The following is a 16,246-nucleotide window of genomic DNA, read 5'->3' on the forward strand; positions in this document are numbered from 1 at the left end:
AGTTTTCTCTATGTAGCCCTGGCTGGCCTCAAACTCAGAGATGTACCTACCTTTGTCTCCCAAATGATGGATTAAAGATGTTTGATACTAAACTTGGCAAGTGCTTTTTTTCAAAAATAAAAAACGAAGAATTAAGTCTATTATAATTGTGGTTATACACACCTGAGTGGTCTTATTCTCTTCACAGAATTGTATGTTTCTGGTTAAAATTATACTTGTACAGTGTTTTTTCAAGGGTAAATTTGCAAGTTTCCTTTCTTTTTTTCTGTTTTAGATAGTCTCTCTCCTAGCTCGGGCTGACTCTCATTTGCTATAGTACAGGAAAACCCTGAGCTTTTCATCTGCCTGCTTCTACTCCTGGTTTTGTTGTTCTGGATATGGAACCCAGTTTCCTGCATGCTAGGCAAGGACTCTTTATACACAGCAACACTCTTAGCCTCTTTGGTTTCATCTTTAAAATCAAAGGGATTTTCCAGGCAGTGGTGGTGTACACCGTTAATCCCAGCACTTGGGAGCAGAGGCAGGTGGATTTCTGAGTTTGAGGCCAGCCTGGTCTACAGAGTGAGGTCCAGGGCTACACAGAGAAACCCTGTTTTGAAAACCCTAAATAAATAAATAAATAAATAAAATAAATGGAATTATTCTAATGCCCAAGCTAGACAAAAGATAAGTTTCAAGACCTTGCACTATAGTTGCTCATTTCTTGCTGCATGGGGGACCGAACCCAGAAACTAACAAAGGTTTTGCCACTGACAGACCGCACTGAGGTATTCTTAACCCCATTCTATTTTCTCTTGGCCACTGATCAACCAGAAACAAAGCAACACTGGGATTAGGATATTAGATGACAGAGCATTAGATGCCTCAGCTGAGTTGAGTTTACCCACTCTTTGTGGAGGGAGCATGCATGGCCTTTGAGACGCTTCTGGGCATGTGTGTTAACTCCCCTAAAGGCCTTTTAAGGCAGACAAAGCATAGCATAGGACTTATTTCCTTCAAATAGGGAGTGCCTTCCCAAACACTGGTAGATACAAATTCTAAACCATGTGGTCAACAAGGCATCTGGGGCAATGCTGCAGTGGTAAGAGCACAGTGCCACTTGAACTGATCCCTAACACCAGAAGGGGCAGGGTGAAAGCAATGGAAATCCCACCAGAGTGGCTGCAGCACCAAGGGCCAGGGGCAGGACCAGTTGGTGTGATGGCAAAGCACCTGGAAAGCTATCAGGATCAGCTTAATCTTCCGAGGTGCTCACTAAGCCAGCCCGAGTCCCTTCCTTTGGGCATCCCGTGGCCTGTTGATCCTGTTTTGTCCTTTATTCCATTCGCAAGAGACTATCTTAACACTGTACATAGGACATCACATGACTATGAAGTTTATTTCTTGCCATGACTTTGTTACTAAACTGGAGTATAAACAAGTTCAAGGACCCAGATCCATGGTGCTAAAGACCTATTGACTGTGTAGAAATAGCCACCCCTGAAAATTCTCACATCAGCAGGCAGAAATGAACTGACCCACATAGATAGGTACGGCTCAATTTTCTAATTTGTATAATTTACTTATATGTGTTGGGGCTGGTGAAACGATTCAGTTGCTCTTAAAAAGGACCTAGGCTTGATTCCCACCACCCACATGGTAGTTCATATCCATGCGGAATCCCAGGGGATCTGATGCCCTTAACTCTACAGGTACCAAGCATGCACACGACACACATACATACATGTGAACAAAACATTCTTACACAAAATCTTACAATTTTTTAAAAAGGAAACATAGCCTTCAAATATACACACACAGACTGCATGATACAAATCAAAGTTCTTCTAAGTAACCAACTTAATTTTATCTTATTTTCCTCAACATTATTGTAGGACATCTCTTTGAAATCAGTATTAGAAAACTCAGGTCTAGTCATTTACATATGAGATGCCAGGACTCTGAAGGCTAAGGCAGGAGAACCACAACAGTTTTCAGGCCAGCCCGGGCTAATGAGTGAGATAAAAATAAAAATTTGGATAGGAAGAAAAAACCTAAAACTAAAATGGCCTAATTCACCCTCAAGGTCCCTCTGAGGTTTTTCCAGTGGCCAAGGGAGGACAAGGCCCATCTGTTGTTAGCCGTACAGCCTCTAGGACAGTTCCAGTCACCAAGACCTAAACAACTCTCAAAGTTAATGGCACCTTTATTAGCATAACAGAAATTTCCAATTTATAAGGAAAATAACATGAACCCAACACCACCAAGAAATGTAAGGTTACATTATTGTTCTGATGACAACTGGCCACACTGCCGGTCACAGGACCCCACATAGCTGCTGCAAGACCACACTTCTGCCGTGACAGTTTCATCATCAAGGCCACACGCGGACTTGTTCTGGAGCTTTTGAGTTGAAAGGAAAAATTTGAAGAACAGAGCCTTGTTTTCCAACTAAAAACAAAAAGGAAACTAGGGACTGAGTGAGCAATGCCTCCTGCAGTCTGCTAGAGTCTCGGTGGGCGCTCGCTGGTGGCAGGGTCAGGACGTAAGCACCAGCAGGCTGTGCTGCTGACTCTTGCTCTGTTCCCTTTCTGTTGCTGGTAGTGGGCGTCTGTTCTGGCAGCGGCAGCAGCTTGATGGGGGAGGAAGGAGCCACCCACCCCCCATCACCTCTTCTTGAAGCCGTATTTTTTGCGTTCATAGAACAGGTCTGTCTTAGAGCTCCCCAAATTGACAATCTTTGGGCAACCATCTCTCTGAAAAACAGAATAGAGTTGTTAAGTCCTTGAAGTTGTCTCAAGAGATTTAAGATAAAGTAGCCCAGGAGTAGCAGACAGACACCTAACTTTTCACCTTAGTGGCCCTAGCTCCAGAATCAACTGCTTGGCCCCTTGCGTTTAACCCTCAACATCTCCCTCAACCAAAAAGAAAAAGACCCAATCTGCCCACCTCTGCCTCCTGAGTGCTGGGATCAAGGGTGTGTCCACAGCCTGGTGGCTCTTCTATGAGTTTTCAAAGACCATTTCTTTTTAATTAAAAAATTTTTACATTTATTTAGAATGCGTGCATATGCATGCCATGGTGTACGCAAGGAGCTCAGAGAACTTGTGGGTTCTGGGGACCGAACTCAGGGTCAGGTTTAATAGTAAAGGCCTATATTCACTGGGCCATCTTGTCAGCTCCTTAAAGACCATTTTACATCTTCTGGGTTAAAGGTTTATTCAACTTTCCAGTTAACCTAAATAAAATAAACCAGGTAAAAATAGTAGAAATAGCAAAACAAAAAAGGAAAAAGATATTTTTCAGCCTGAGAGTGACAGTGAGGTGGTTGGAGGCACACACACCAAGCACGGGGACATCAGGACATCCACAGTGCCTTCTACCTCACTGTATTACAACCATCTGCAACTTCAAGTTGACTCTTAGCCAACAGTTATCTTAGTCCTTAGTACTTCCTTCCTCATTAGCGATCTGGGTACTGAAGTGGCTCAGAGGGTGGGTGCTCATCTAGTGGACCTGGGATGGGTTGTGTAAAATCCTCGGTTCAACCACCATACTTCAAAATAAATAAAAATAGTTTTAAAACTCTGCAAATGCTAATTATTATTGTCTGCCTGGGATTGGGATCAGGGCGATCTGTTTGATGTCATGTCACGAGAACGTACACGTCAATCATCTAGTACCAAGGCCTGATGACGCTCGTCTCCTGGTATACTTTCTGTCTTGTGAGTTACAGTATCCCAGACTGATTTTATTTTTGGTTTTTCAGGACAAGGTTTCTCTGTGTAGCCCTGGCTGCCTTGAAACTCACTCTGTAGACCAGGCTAGCTTCAAACTCAAGAGGTCCGTCTGCCCGTCTCATGACTGTTGGGATTAAAGGTGTGAGCCGCCACTGCCTGGCCCCACAGCAGTTTTAAACTGGCAAGTCCCCCCCTCAGCATACCAAGTGCTAGAATTATAGGTATGCGGCACCATGCCCAACTCTTTTTTTTTTTTTTTTTTTTGAGGTTTTGGAAAACTCAGCTAAGTCACTGACTAATTAATTCCCTTATAAATTATAAAAGCTGCAGAAGAGCTGAACAATAAGGGGAGTGGCTCCTGCCATAGGAGACTCTGCACGGAGAAAGCCCGGGCACCTCATCTACATGATCATCTGTCAGTAAGGATGACAGGCTGGATCATGTCACAGCACTGCTTTGTGTTCCTTGGAAACTAGTGCCGAGTAACCGTGAGCTTGAGCTCAAGTATCCTCAGAACGTTCCTCTCTAATGCCAAGTAGGTGAAGTGATGTCTAAAGTCCTTCTCAGGGACAGGGAACCACAGGTATCAGATCACAGGATGGGTGCAGACAAGTCAGATGGTAATTACCATTTAGTAATCATTCTCTGGTTCCAAGCTGAAGCCACACAGAGACTCTAGCTGTATCTGTGAGAGCTCAGTGTGGTCTCTACATAAGCCTTGTAGCTTAAGAACTGCGACTGCTATGAGTTTGGGACTCCCCTGGTCTAGCCTAGGCTGCAGAGCCAGGTTACCTCAGCAGCTGCCAAAGCCTACACCCTGCTCAGAGAGAACTACTGTGTGGGTAGGTGTGCTGGTACAGATTGGTAATGCCTGCACGCAGAACGCTGAGGCAGGAGGACCTTTAGTTGCAGGCCATTTTGAGACACACTGACACCTATGTCTATAACAAAAAGAGGAAGACAGAGACAGGCAAACCACTGAGTGCCTATACACACCACCTATGGACTCATTAGTCCACCAACATTGGATTTTACAAAAATGAGCTGCCGACTATGTCAGCCTGACACAAACTGGGGTCATCTTAGAAGAGGAAAACTCAACTGAGAAAACCCACTAGCTTGACCAGTGCTGCATTTTCTCGCTTAATGACAGATACGGAAGAGCCCAGCCCATTGTGAGCAGGCTGCTCATGGGTTGGTGGTACTGGAGGCTGTAAGAAAGTGGGCTGAGTGCACTGGAAGGCAAAACGCCAGTAAGCAGTGATCCTCCACGGCTTTTGCATCGGTTCCCACTTTGGCATCCCGCGATAGACTGCTACTGGGAGGTGCAGAAGTAAACCTTTCCCTCCCTTCAAAATGCTTTTATTCATATTGTGTCATTGATAGGAAACCTATTCAAGACAGCAAGTAAACATACTCGCCAAGCCCAACATTTGCATTCAACCACCACAAGCAGCATCTACGGGGAGAACTGTCTTCCATGGGTTGTCCGACAGCTACATGCACATGCCCACACAGCCATGCACAGGAGACATCGAAGGGCGTGGAGATGTTCTCATTACTGCTGATACTGATAAAGACTTGTTTCGCTCCATTTGCCCTGATGCAGAATAACTGCTCTTCATTAGACCACACCCTGTCTGGCTCACAAGCTTGAAGACATTACCTAGATAGCTAGCTGAACACTGCAATCTCCACAGACCAGGTCCGAAGAGATGGCCATGGAGGGCAAAATGGTTCAAAGGAAAAGGAAGAAAGGCGCTCAGCCTCCACTCACATCCTTCTCCTGAATGGTGCACTCTTTACAATAGTAGGCGTCTGAGACTCCGGGACCCCCACAGATCACACACCGGCCTTGGTAAGATCCGTAGTTACACTCATCACATATGCGAACTAGGGTGCAGGGGCGCACGTAGGAATCGCAGATCACACATTTGCCATCGCCTGTAGAGAGAGGAGAGCTGAGTTATGTCCACTAGCGAGACTGCTTCCCTAAGATCTTTCCTTCGTCCTATACAGGAAATAACTAGTCTCCTTTTGACAATGAGGTTAGGACCTTCTTCTATCTTGACAGCATAAACCTTATCCTGTATCTATATCAGTTCATCAATACATGGAAGGAGTTTGGAATACCGTCTTGAAGCTTTTAAGTCTATGTAGTTACTTTCAACAAATTGCATGTCCTTTGTGCACACACACTGGGCTGGGAAAGTCCCCACTACTCTGCTCTGACAAATCTCACTGTCCAGAAGTAGACATTCTTTTTCAAAACCTAAATATGGAGTATTAGAAATTGCAAGCTCGCCGGGCGGTGGTGGTGTACGCCTGTAATCCCAGCACTCTGGGAGGCAGAGGCAGGCGGATTTCTGAGTTTGAGGCCAGCCTGGTCTACCAAGTGAGTTCCAGGACAGCCAAGGCTATACAGAGAAACCCTGTTTCGAAAAAAAAACCAAATCCAAAAAAAAAAAAATAAAATAATTGCAAGCTCAAGTGGGTGGACGGTGTGGGTCTTTGGTGGCAGCCAGGTATTCCGAGTCCTTTGCAGCCTGGTATATTTATTTAAGACTTCTTTGCCAGCCTGGCGGTGGTGGTGCACGCCTGTAATCCCAGCACTTGAGAGACAGAGGCAGGCAGATTTCTGAGTTCGAGGCCAACCTGGTCTACAGAGTGAGTTCCAGGACAGCCAGGGCTATACAGAGAAATCCTGTCTCAGAAAAAAAACTAAAAAAAGAAAAGAGAAGAAAAGACTTCTTTGCTGTTCCTCTGGAATTGATGACTCTTCAAAGAGTAAAGAAGGCCCGAGAGGGTGTGTTCCGCTTACATTTTTCACACAGTCTTCCGATAGCTGCAAGATCAAAGATGGTAAACCATCGTTAAAATTAAGGTTGTGATGTAGCAACGGTAGCAATGACTACAGTGTGCCGTACAGGATCATTATCATATATATTCTCCTTTCTTTTCTCTCTCTCCACTATCCCGCACCCTCACTTTTTTGAGACAGAATCCCACTATGTAGCTGTGTTAGCCTGGAACTATTTTAAAGCTTTGGGACAGTCTCGAATTCGCAGCAATCTTCCAGCTCCTGCCTCCCAGGTGCTGGGATTACAGACATGAGCTATGCCCCTAGATTTTGCTTTACACCAAAACCATGTTATTTAAAAAAAAAAAAGGCAGTCCGAACCCCCGAAAATCCAAAGCAATCTAGAACGGCTTCTCCAGACCTGGCACAGACGCTCCCGCCAGCCTACGGCTCCCAGATGCGCGCTCCTGCCCGCTTACAAGAAGCCGCAACCCGGTGAGCGCTTCTAGAATACCCAGGGACCGTAAGGCGCGAAACGTGGAGCCTCCAAAGCCAAGCCCCACAGGGGAGGTGAACGGCCCTAGCCCCCCACTTTCTAACACCATCCCACTCAAACAAAAGGGAGCAGGCCTCCAACTCACCCACACCAGCCTGCTTGCGGCAGAAAATCAAATCTGGATGATGTTTAGCCATAACTCTTTTCCAAGCCGGCGGCCGGAAGCTTAGAGAACTTCCGCCCGACCTTTAACCTATAGCGTTCCTACTTCCATTTCTCCGTGATTGGCCATCAAGCTGTCCGTCAGTCCTTGTCCCCCGGGGCAGCAAATCTCGCTAGTTCTCGCGAGAGTTTCCTCCCCTGGCCCTTGCAGGTGCACCAAAGGTTTTGAATAAAATTCTTTTTTTATTCCAGATTTGAACTCATAAAACTGAAGTTTGTTCTTGGGTAAAAATTCTACATATGTTGTTGTGTGTGTGTGTGTTGGGGTTTGAGGCCGGGGCTTCTTGCATGCTTCCGCAAAGTATGTTGGTTTGGGGATGTTCTCTTTCATGGAATGAAGGATGACCTTGAACTCCTGACTGCCCTCCGGCTTCCAGTCCCAAGTGCAAAGGTGACAGGATTGCGCAGAACGCCAAGCTGGCAGTTTCTCTGCAGCTTTTCTTTCCACTCCCGGTTTCCGGCAGGTAAGGCCCGCCCACTGCGCTATCTGGACTCTGGCTTAGGGAGGAAGGCCCCGCCGTCACGGTGACGCGCCTCTCTATAAACCACGCCCCCTCCCCTTGCTTTAAGAGCGCCGTCTGTCACGTCATTTTCATGCGACCTCATCTTTGTCAGTGCACAAAATGGCGCCTTACAGCCTACTGGTCACCCGGCTGCAGGTAAGCGAGCTCAGAGATGTGGGTTTACGGGGGCGGGGAGCCTCCTGCCTTGCCTGCGGCTGTAGGCGAGGCCGCGCGAGGCGGGCTCGACCTGGGGCTGGCTTTTCGTGCACTTGATGCAGTTGCAGGCCCAGCGCCCTTGCCCGTTCCTGCCTTGTCCTAGGTCAAGGCGTCCCTGGCACAGTCAGTTCCGAGTCCCCCGTCCCCGCCCGCCGGGAAGCTTGAGTCTAAGCAACTACAGCCTGGTCAAGGGGTGGAGGCACTCCTTTTGTTCTGAGGGCTGAATTCCTGCTCCCCCAGGGTGGTTTTCTGTTTCTCAAGGTGAAGACAAGGTGATTCGGGGGCGCCGTAGTTGTGGCTTCCTCTAAGCCGGGTGCTTGAAGCCTTCACTTCCCATCAGTAGCAGAGACTTGTCGCCTTATGTATCCGTGGTTGACAGGCCTAGAGTCTGCAGAAGCTATGTCCAATATTACCCTTTGAGGACACTCAGGGTCATAGATGCAAGAAGAAGTATTCTGGGCCCCACCTTAATACATAGTCGCTGTAACAGACCTTTCTCACTTTTGCACCAGATGTCAAGACTGTTTACTAACGCTATGTTATCTGATGACATAGATGTCAGGTAATTTTTTTCCAATTTGATAGGTGGAAAAACTGGAAGAAAGTAAATGAAGTAGTGGCTTTCACAGTGTCACTAAAGTGTCGAAGCCTGAGCAGTGACCCTGCAGACCCTCTCTCCTTGTTCATGGCAGCCTAATGTCACAGAACTTTCTGATCCAGGCAGTGATCGTTTGTATTTGTCAGAATACAGAATCAAGTGTTTTGAAGTCACAGTTGCTTTCCAGATACTAGGTGGAAAGGGGAGAAGACTCAACAGTTTGACCTTGACTGTTGTGAGACATCTAGAAAATTGACTGTGCCTGTCAGATGGTTTTCCACTCCTAATCTTACAGCCCTAGGAAGGTATAATGTTTACTGTAAAATATGTATTTTGTTAATAAAAAGCAAGCAATAAAATAACTGTAGCTGGGCGGTGGTGGCGCGCGCCTGTAATTCCAGCACTGGGAGACAGAGGCTGGTGGATTTCTGAGTTTGAGGCCAGCCTGATCTACAGAGTGAGCTCCAGGACAGCCAGGGCTACACAGAGAAACCCTGTCTCGAAAAAACCAAATCCAAAAAACCAAAAAAAAAAAAAAGAAATAAAGAAAGAAAAAGATGATAAAATAACTGTAGACATTTTCTGGCAACCCTTTATGATTACTTTTGTGAATTTACTTTGGACCAACTTTGAACATAGAATTAATAATTTTAAAAATTTTATGCTGTACTCAGAAAGCATTATCATTATCATTTGAAGTTTTCTTTATCACATTACTTAAAATCAGACTCATTTTTCTGAACAAATCATTTGACTTTTGGCCAATGAAAGGGATTTGCAGCTAAATTATCTCTTTGGTTTTTTTATTCCTTTTGTTGTTTTTGTTGTTTGTTTGTTTTGTTTTTTTCCGAGACAAGGTTTCTCTGTGTAGCTCTGGCAGTCTTGCAACTCACTCTGTAGACCAGGCTGGCCTCGAACTCAGAAATCTGTCTGCCCCAGCCTCCCAAGTGCTGGGATTAGGTTCTTTTGATTCTTTAGATAGTATGATGAATTCTGTCCTGGCCCTGCTGTCCTATGATTTAGTGGAGTCAGGCAAAGAATATTTAATAGGACAAATGACCTTTGAGTTTGTAAGAATGGAATTATGTCACATTTGGACCTTAAGAAGTGAGTGTTAGAATGGTGTAGAAAGAGATCTAGGCTATAGTTCATGTCCTCCCATGATCCGTGACCTTGTACACGATACTTTCTAAGTTCTTTGTCTATAAGTTGTGGATTGTTTTCATTAAGAAAAGTTTATTGAGCACATAATTATGAGGAATTAGAATGTGTTTACAATAATGTAGTCCAATCTCTATTAAATGTGGAGAATCTAGAACCTTGAGAGCTCGGATACTGCTGCAGTCAGGGTTAGAGTCAGAGTCTCCTTATACGTTCATTCAGCTCAGGTGAATGAGTCACATCTTGTTCTTTTTAATATACCAGTGCATCCAAATAGCCACATTGTCTTAGGCAATGTCAGGAGACTCTGTACTCTGAGAACATCTTTCATTTACCACTTCTATGCTGCATGCATTTGAGAAGTTGTATTTACTACCTTAATAATGCGGTCTGATCAATCTCCAGCATGTACTAATTACTTCATAAACATTATTGGCTTTTTCTTTTCTTTTTCTTTTTTGTTTTTGTTTTTGAGACTGGTTCTTACTGTGTAGCTTGTACCAGCCTTGGATTTTTGATTCTCCTGCCTCAGATGCCTAAGTACTTTGAGTTCAGGCATGTGCAATCATAGCCAGTAGAAAACTTGGTGAGAAAAAAAATGCTTGTTTTGTTTTCTTTTTCAGTGTATGTAAAGTTTTATTATTTTATGTGTATGGGTGTTCTGCCTGCATGTACATATGTTTACCGTGACCATGCATGCAGTGTTCACAGAAGCCAGAAGAGAGAATCAGACCCCTTGGAACTGGATTTACAGATGACAGTGAGCCGCCGTGTGAGTGCTGGGAGTCCTCTAGAAAAATAGCCAGAGGCCTGGGTCCTCTGGAAGGATAACAGTGATCTTAACCACTGAGTCATGTCTCTAGCCTCCAGTCCCTATTCTTGTGAAGTGTATACATATTCTAATGAACCCTTCGAGATCTTTCTCACCTTGATTATTTATTCATCTTCTTTTGGCTGGACCAAATGTGATGGAGGTTACAGAAGAGCTGATATCAGTCCTGCCATTAACAATAGCATTTACCTTACATGAACCAGTAATTGCTCATATCTCGGGGATGAGGCAGACCTGTGAGCAGCAGTGTTTCAGGTGAAGAAACAGAGGCAATACAGCATAAAGGTTAATAGCATGAACTCGTACATTAGAATGCCTGGGTTTAGGCCGGGCGGTGGTGGCGCACGCCTGTAATCCCAGCACTCTGGGAGGCAGAGGCAGGCGGATTTCTGAGTTCGAGGCCAGCCTGGTCTCCAGAGTGAGTTCCAGGACAGCCAGGGCTACACAGAGAAACCCTGTCTCGAAAAATACCAAAAAACCACACACACACACACACACACACACACAAAACAAGAATGCCTGGGTTTAAATCCTGGCTTTAGTATTAGGTAACTGTGATAGTCAGTAATTTACTCCCATTTCTCTCCACCTGTTTTCTCAATACCCTAATACATTTGTTTTAATCAAGTAATAGTTGCAAAGTATTTAATACCCTACCTGACACCAGTAAGACTTCTATATACTCCTTTAAATAAGGTAAATGCAGATAGGATTTTATCATTATTTTTGATAAATTTGTTGTGATTTGGATCTGCAAATTTCCGATTCCAAATCCTGAGGGCAGCAACTTGCAGTGTACTGCTCTTTGGTGTAAGACTCAGCTTTGGACCATAACTTAACACATCCTATTGTTTTTGACAGTACTTGTTAGCAGGTAGAGAGATTAGCAACAAAATGAAGAAAGTAGGGAATGAATCTTTTGTTCCCCCAAGACAGGGTTTCTCTGTATAGCCCTGGCTGACCTGGAACTCAGTCTGTAGACCAGACTGGCCTCGAACTCAGAAATCCACCTGCCTCTGCCTCCTAAGTGCTGGGATTAAAGGCGTGTACCACTACTGCCTGGCTAAGAATGAGATTTTTTTTTTAAAGCCATATTTATTCTTTGGTTTTAATGTTTATCTTTGTGCATTTGACTATAGATAAATAAAAGGGGGCTGGAGAGATAGCTCAGTGGTTAAGAGCACTTAAGTGACTGCTCTTCCAGAGGTCCTGAGTTCAATTCCCAGCTCACAACTATCTACAATGGGATCTGATGTCCTCTTCTGGTGTGTATGAAGACAGTGACATTGTACTCATATACATATAAACAAACAAACAAATAAATAAATGGTGTTTGGCTTTGCCTTGTACTGAGATTTGGGTTCTAGTATGACCTTAGGGAAATCATGGAACTTCTTGCAAATAATTCTAGAATAATAGTTAACTACAAAGAAGTCTGACATCTGTGGCAGAGTTTTCTGCATAATTTCATGTTAAAAAAAACTAAAATCACAAACCCCCCTTCCTTTGAATTTTAATCACTGTGATGATTTCCTAGGATCAACTACTGCTTTAAATTGAAAGAGTTTGTAAACTCACTAGTGGCCCACCTTTAGGTCTTAGGTTTAGGTAACGAGCACACTGTGTTGAGGATCAGCAGAACACAGTGTTGCCATCTGAACCGACTGCTTCTGAGATGTTTACTGCGCTTGCTGCCTAGCACTGGTCACAGCTTTGGGAGTGTGAAGTAAACAAGCTGTGGAAAGCTAAGCCGGGTGCAGTGGTGCTTGCCTGTAGCCTCAACACTCTTGAGACGAAGGGAAGAGGGGAGACAGAAAATTACCAAGTAGACAAATAAGAGATTTGGTTATGCCTGGTCATGGCATAATGCTATTTTTATTTTACTTGCATGTGTCGTTTGTCTGTCTGTCTGTATGTCTGTCCATATGCATACGGTACCCGTGGAGGCCAAAATGGCATCAGATCTCTTGCAGCTGGAGTTGCAGACAGTTGTGAGCTATTGGGAATTGAACCCAAGTCCTCTGGAAGAGCAGCTGATGTGCTTAACTACTGAGCCATCTCTCCAGTCCCAGCACTGGACCATTTTAAATCATGGAATAACATTACTGATTTATGCTTGAGGAGAATAATGAGTTGCTGTATAGTGCTGGGCCATCAGAGGTCAAAGAGTGCTTGCCTCTTTTTGGATCCCAGAGAGACTAATGTTCTAGTAGTGGAGGAGGTCCCTTTGTGTGTGTGTGTGTGTGTGTGTGTGTACATACATGTTTGTGTGTGTAGGTGTATATGTGTGCGAGTTTGAGACTAGCCTGGGATACATGATAACCTGACAAATTGTGGTCTCTCTTTCTTTCTCTCTTTCTCTCTTTCTTTCTCTCTCTCTCTTTCTCTTTCTTCCCTCCTTTCCTCCTTTCTTCCTTTCCTCCTTTCTTATTTTCTTTTTTTCCTTCTTTCTTTCTTTCACACATTTATTCTGTGACGAGGGAAGAGGGTATGTCCGCGTTACAATGAGTGTTCCTGTTAGAGGACAGCTTTGCGAGTCAGTTCTCCTCTCATGGGTTCTGGAGATTGAACTCAGGTCAGGAGGCTCGGCAGCAAATACCCTTACCTCCTGAGCCATCTTGTCAGTTCCAGGTTTTTAATTTTATGAGTAACATTGAGACCAGGCACAGAGTTCTATAGTGTGTCCCACAGTGTACCTGTCGAAGCTTTGTTGGAGTTCCTGGAAAGCATGGAGAATAGCTTTCTTGAGTCGTTTTACAAAGCTTAGTCCAAGCAGGAGCTGACCAGTTTTGGAACCAGGACTGGAATGATGGAACCAAAGCAGTTAAGAGCTTCAAGTTCCTCGTCTGCAAAAAGGGCATATTTCTGTCTCACTGGATAGCCACGCAGTTGTGTGGTCAAACACTTAGGATGATAAGGCATATAGGATATGTTAGTTTCTGTCTCAAACCACCGCACACTCCCTTCCCATCCCCAGCCGACTTAGCCTCTATTGTCCAGCACTTTTTTCTTCAGCTCCTTCATTTAAAAGAGAGTCTACAGCTGGTGAGATGGTTTAGTGGATATGGGTTGTCACCAACACGACAGGAAGAGAAAACAGTATCCTGTACGTTGTCCTCTGACCTCCATATGTACACACATGCGTGTAGACACACAATACATAAATTGAATTACAGGTTATTTACAGATTATTAGATTACAAAAAAACCTACCATTTAAGTTAGTTAGTTAGTTAGTTTGTTTGTTTGTTTGTTTTAAGATGTATTTGTTGCTGCTGTTTGTTTCTAGTTTGTCCATACAGGGTCTCTGTAGCTCTGACTGTCCCGAAACCAACCTGCCTGCCTCTGCATCCTGAGTGCTGGGATTACCGCTGTCCTGCCACCACCACCGCCCAGTTTATTTGTTTTAGCATATGTATGAATGCTTTGCCTGTACTATGTATGTACACCCTGTGCATACATGCCTAACACCCAAGGAGGTTAGAATGTCTTGGGTCCCTTGGGACTGGAGTTACATATGGTTGGGAATTAAATCTGGGCCTTCTGCAAGAGCAACACATGCTCTTAACCACCACCAAGCACACTCCAGCTCACACTCAGCTGTTTTTCACATGGGCTGTGTGAATATAATCAGGTCCTTATGGACAAGTCTTTTTTTTTTTTTTTTTGGCTTTCTGAGATAAGGTTTCTCTGTATTGCCCTGAATGTCCTAAAACTTACTCTGTAGACCGGGTTGGCTTTGAACTCAGAGATCTGCCTGTCTCTGCCTCCTAAGTGCTGGAATTAAAGGCATGCACCACCCATCACCTCCCCTTTTTAAGACAGGATTTCTCACTCACTATTTAACCTTGGCTGCCTAGAACTCACTGTGTAGACCAGACTGGCCTCAAAATCAGATCAGCCCTCCTCTGTCTCCCAAATACTGACATTAAAGGTGGAAGTCACTGTGCCCAGTCTGTTGATATTTATAAACAATCCCTTGTGACGTCATTGAGTTCACTAGTGGAGCTATAGAGGCTGACTTCAGATGAGGGCCAGCAGAAGCTCTCTCTTGCTATGACGGAGCAGTGATTTAAATACTGCATAATACATAGCTGAAGCAGCATTAGACAAAAGTGGGGGGCCTCAAAACAGACTCAGACTCAAAACAGTGTGGCACCCAGAAGTGGTAATGAATAGTTATTTAGTCTATTTACTGCGGTTGGAGCTGTGAGCTCAGGCCTGGGGGAACTGGGATCATCTCAGTTGCTGCACACTGACTTCAGGCCCTTCACTTGTCATAGGCCTGTCCTTTTTGTTTGTTTTTGGTTTTTTTTGTTTGTTTTTTGGATTTGCTTTTTTTGAGACAGGGTTTCTCAGTATAGCCTTGGCTGTCCTAGAACTCACTCTGTAGACCAAGCTGGCCTCGAACTCAGAAATTCGCCTGCCTCTGCCTCCCAAAGTGCTGGGATTACAGGTGTGTGCCACCCTGCCCGGCTCCTCCTCCATCTTTTTTTTTTTTTTAAGTCTGGATTTGTTTGTTTGTTTGTTTGTTTGTTTGTTTGTTTGTTTGTTTTGAGGCAGGGTTTCTCTATGTAGCCCTGGCTGTCCTGGAACTCTGTACATCAGGCTGGCCTTGAACTCAGAAATCTGCCTCCTTTTGCCACCGCCCCGCAAGTCTGTTTTTTTGAAACAGGGTTTCTTTGTGTGGCCTTGGCTGTCCTGGACCTAGCTCTATAGACTAGGCTAGTCTCAAACTCACAGAGATCTGTCTGTCCTGGGTGGTCTTTTACCAGGGTTACCCACTTGTCCTTCACAGTAACCCTAAAATGTCAGCATTCCCAGCCTGTTTTTGTAATGATGAAATTGAGGCCCACAGATGTTGAGTAATTCATCTGAGGTCACAGGCAGCACGCTATAGAGCAGATGTTGGTTGCAGAGATGTACTGGACTAGAGAACTTGGGCTTTTAATCACTGGGCCAACCTGTTTCCCCAGAGCCCTCCCCTAGGGGTAGGGTGTAGAAGCCAGATCTCTGGGGGTAGGCTGGATGTGGGGTGAACAGTTCAGGTGCCCCCACTGGTTTCAGTGTATATCTCTTGGGGCTGATTGCCTTCTGCCCCAGATACCAGCGAGGCAGAGGTGTGTGCCTCACACGGCAGTTTTGTTCTTGGCTGGGCTCACAGGCAGCCTGAGGAGCTTTGGAGAATGCCCTTCTTGGGTGCTGCTGTAGAACTGGCTGCCAATCTGCAGGCTGGAGCAGGGCTCCGAATTTGTATGCAGCTTGCAGGCTCTGCTACTGAAGGCAGCTGCAAAAGAGAATTAGAGGGAAGAGCGAATCCATCAGCCTGTTTATTAAAGGAACCCATGCTGCCTTTGGTAGTCATTTAGAAGCTGTGATGTGGGGAGGCGTGGCTCTTTACCATACTGTTCCTTGTCTCTGGAAAGGATAGCACCACTTTTGTTCTTGCTAGTTGCATAGCAACCAAGCTAGCTGATTGCCTGCTGGCGAGAGGGAGTTGTGTAGCTTTAGATGCTTAGGCGAGGTGCCAAGCGTTGCCTATCACCGGGGGTGGGGGTGGGGTGGGGGTGTTGTTAGAAGCTGCAGTGGAGGTGTGGGAAGATGCTTTCACTCCAGAGTGTGGACTGACTGGCATTCCTGGGTTGCCCGCCTAGAAGGAGCCGCTCATTAGGTTTCCCTGCCAAGAAGGGCTGAGAAGTT

At 45.0% G+C, this 16,246-nt stretch overlaps 2 protein-coding genes across 2 annotated transcripts in view; one reads left to right on the forward strand and one right to left on the reverse strand.

Moving 5' to 3' along the window:
* Nucleotides 1-2,167: 2,167 nt before the first annotated feature.
* Nucleotides 2,168-7,275, reverse strand: Phf5a (PHD finger protein 5A). Its single transcript, XM_052160941.1, has 4 exons — nt 7,161-7,275; nt 6,541-6,564; nt 5,497-5,663; nt 2,168-2,735 (listed from the first exon to the last, which is right to left on the reverse strand). The coding sequence occupies exons 1-4, from the start codon at nt 7,210-7,212 to the stop codon at nt 2,646-2,648; spliced, it is 333 nt and encodes a 110-aa protein (XP_052016901.1). The 5' UTR covers nt 7,213-7,275; the 3' UTR covers nt 2,168-2,645.
* A 520-nt stretch (nt 7,276-7,795) lies between these two features.
* The window catches only part of Aco2 (aconitase 2), a 41,168-nt gene continuing 32,717 nt past the window's right edge, over nt 7,796-16,246 (forward strand). Inside the window, exon 1 of the mRNA XM_052160936.1 lies at nt 7,796-7,896. Within this exon, the coding sequence (XP_052016896.1) occupies nt 7,861-7,896 (36 nt within the window). The 5' untranslated portion in view covers nt 7,796-7,860. The remainder of the gene's footprint in view (nt 7,897-16,246) is intronic.

The sequence above is a fragment of the Apodemus sylvaticus genome, chromosome 17, assembly GCF_947179515.1.
Source record: "Apodemus sylvaticus chromosome 17, mApoSyl1.1, whole genome shotgun sequence".
In the NCBI taxonomy this organism is placed as follows: domain Eukaryota; kingdom Metazoa; phylum Chordata; class Mammalia; order Rodentia; family Muridae; genus Apodemus; species Apodemus sylvaticus.

Excerpts from the sequence above, each read along its gene's own strand:
- Phf5a (XM_052160941.1), bottom strand. The coding sequence starts at position 7,212 with ATGGCTAAACATCATCCAGATTTGATTTTCTGCCGCAAGCAGGCTGGT. Across the intron at positions 5,664-6,540 it reads CGGAAGACTGTGTGAAAAAT|GCGATGGCAAATGTGTGATC; the intron begins GTAAGCGGAACA and ends CTCTCTCTACAG. Across the intron at positions 2,736-5,496 it reads GCACCATTCAGGAGAAGGAT|AGAGATGGTTGCCCAAAGAT; the intron begins GTGAGTGGAGGC and ends TCTGTTTTTCAG.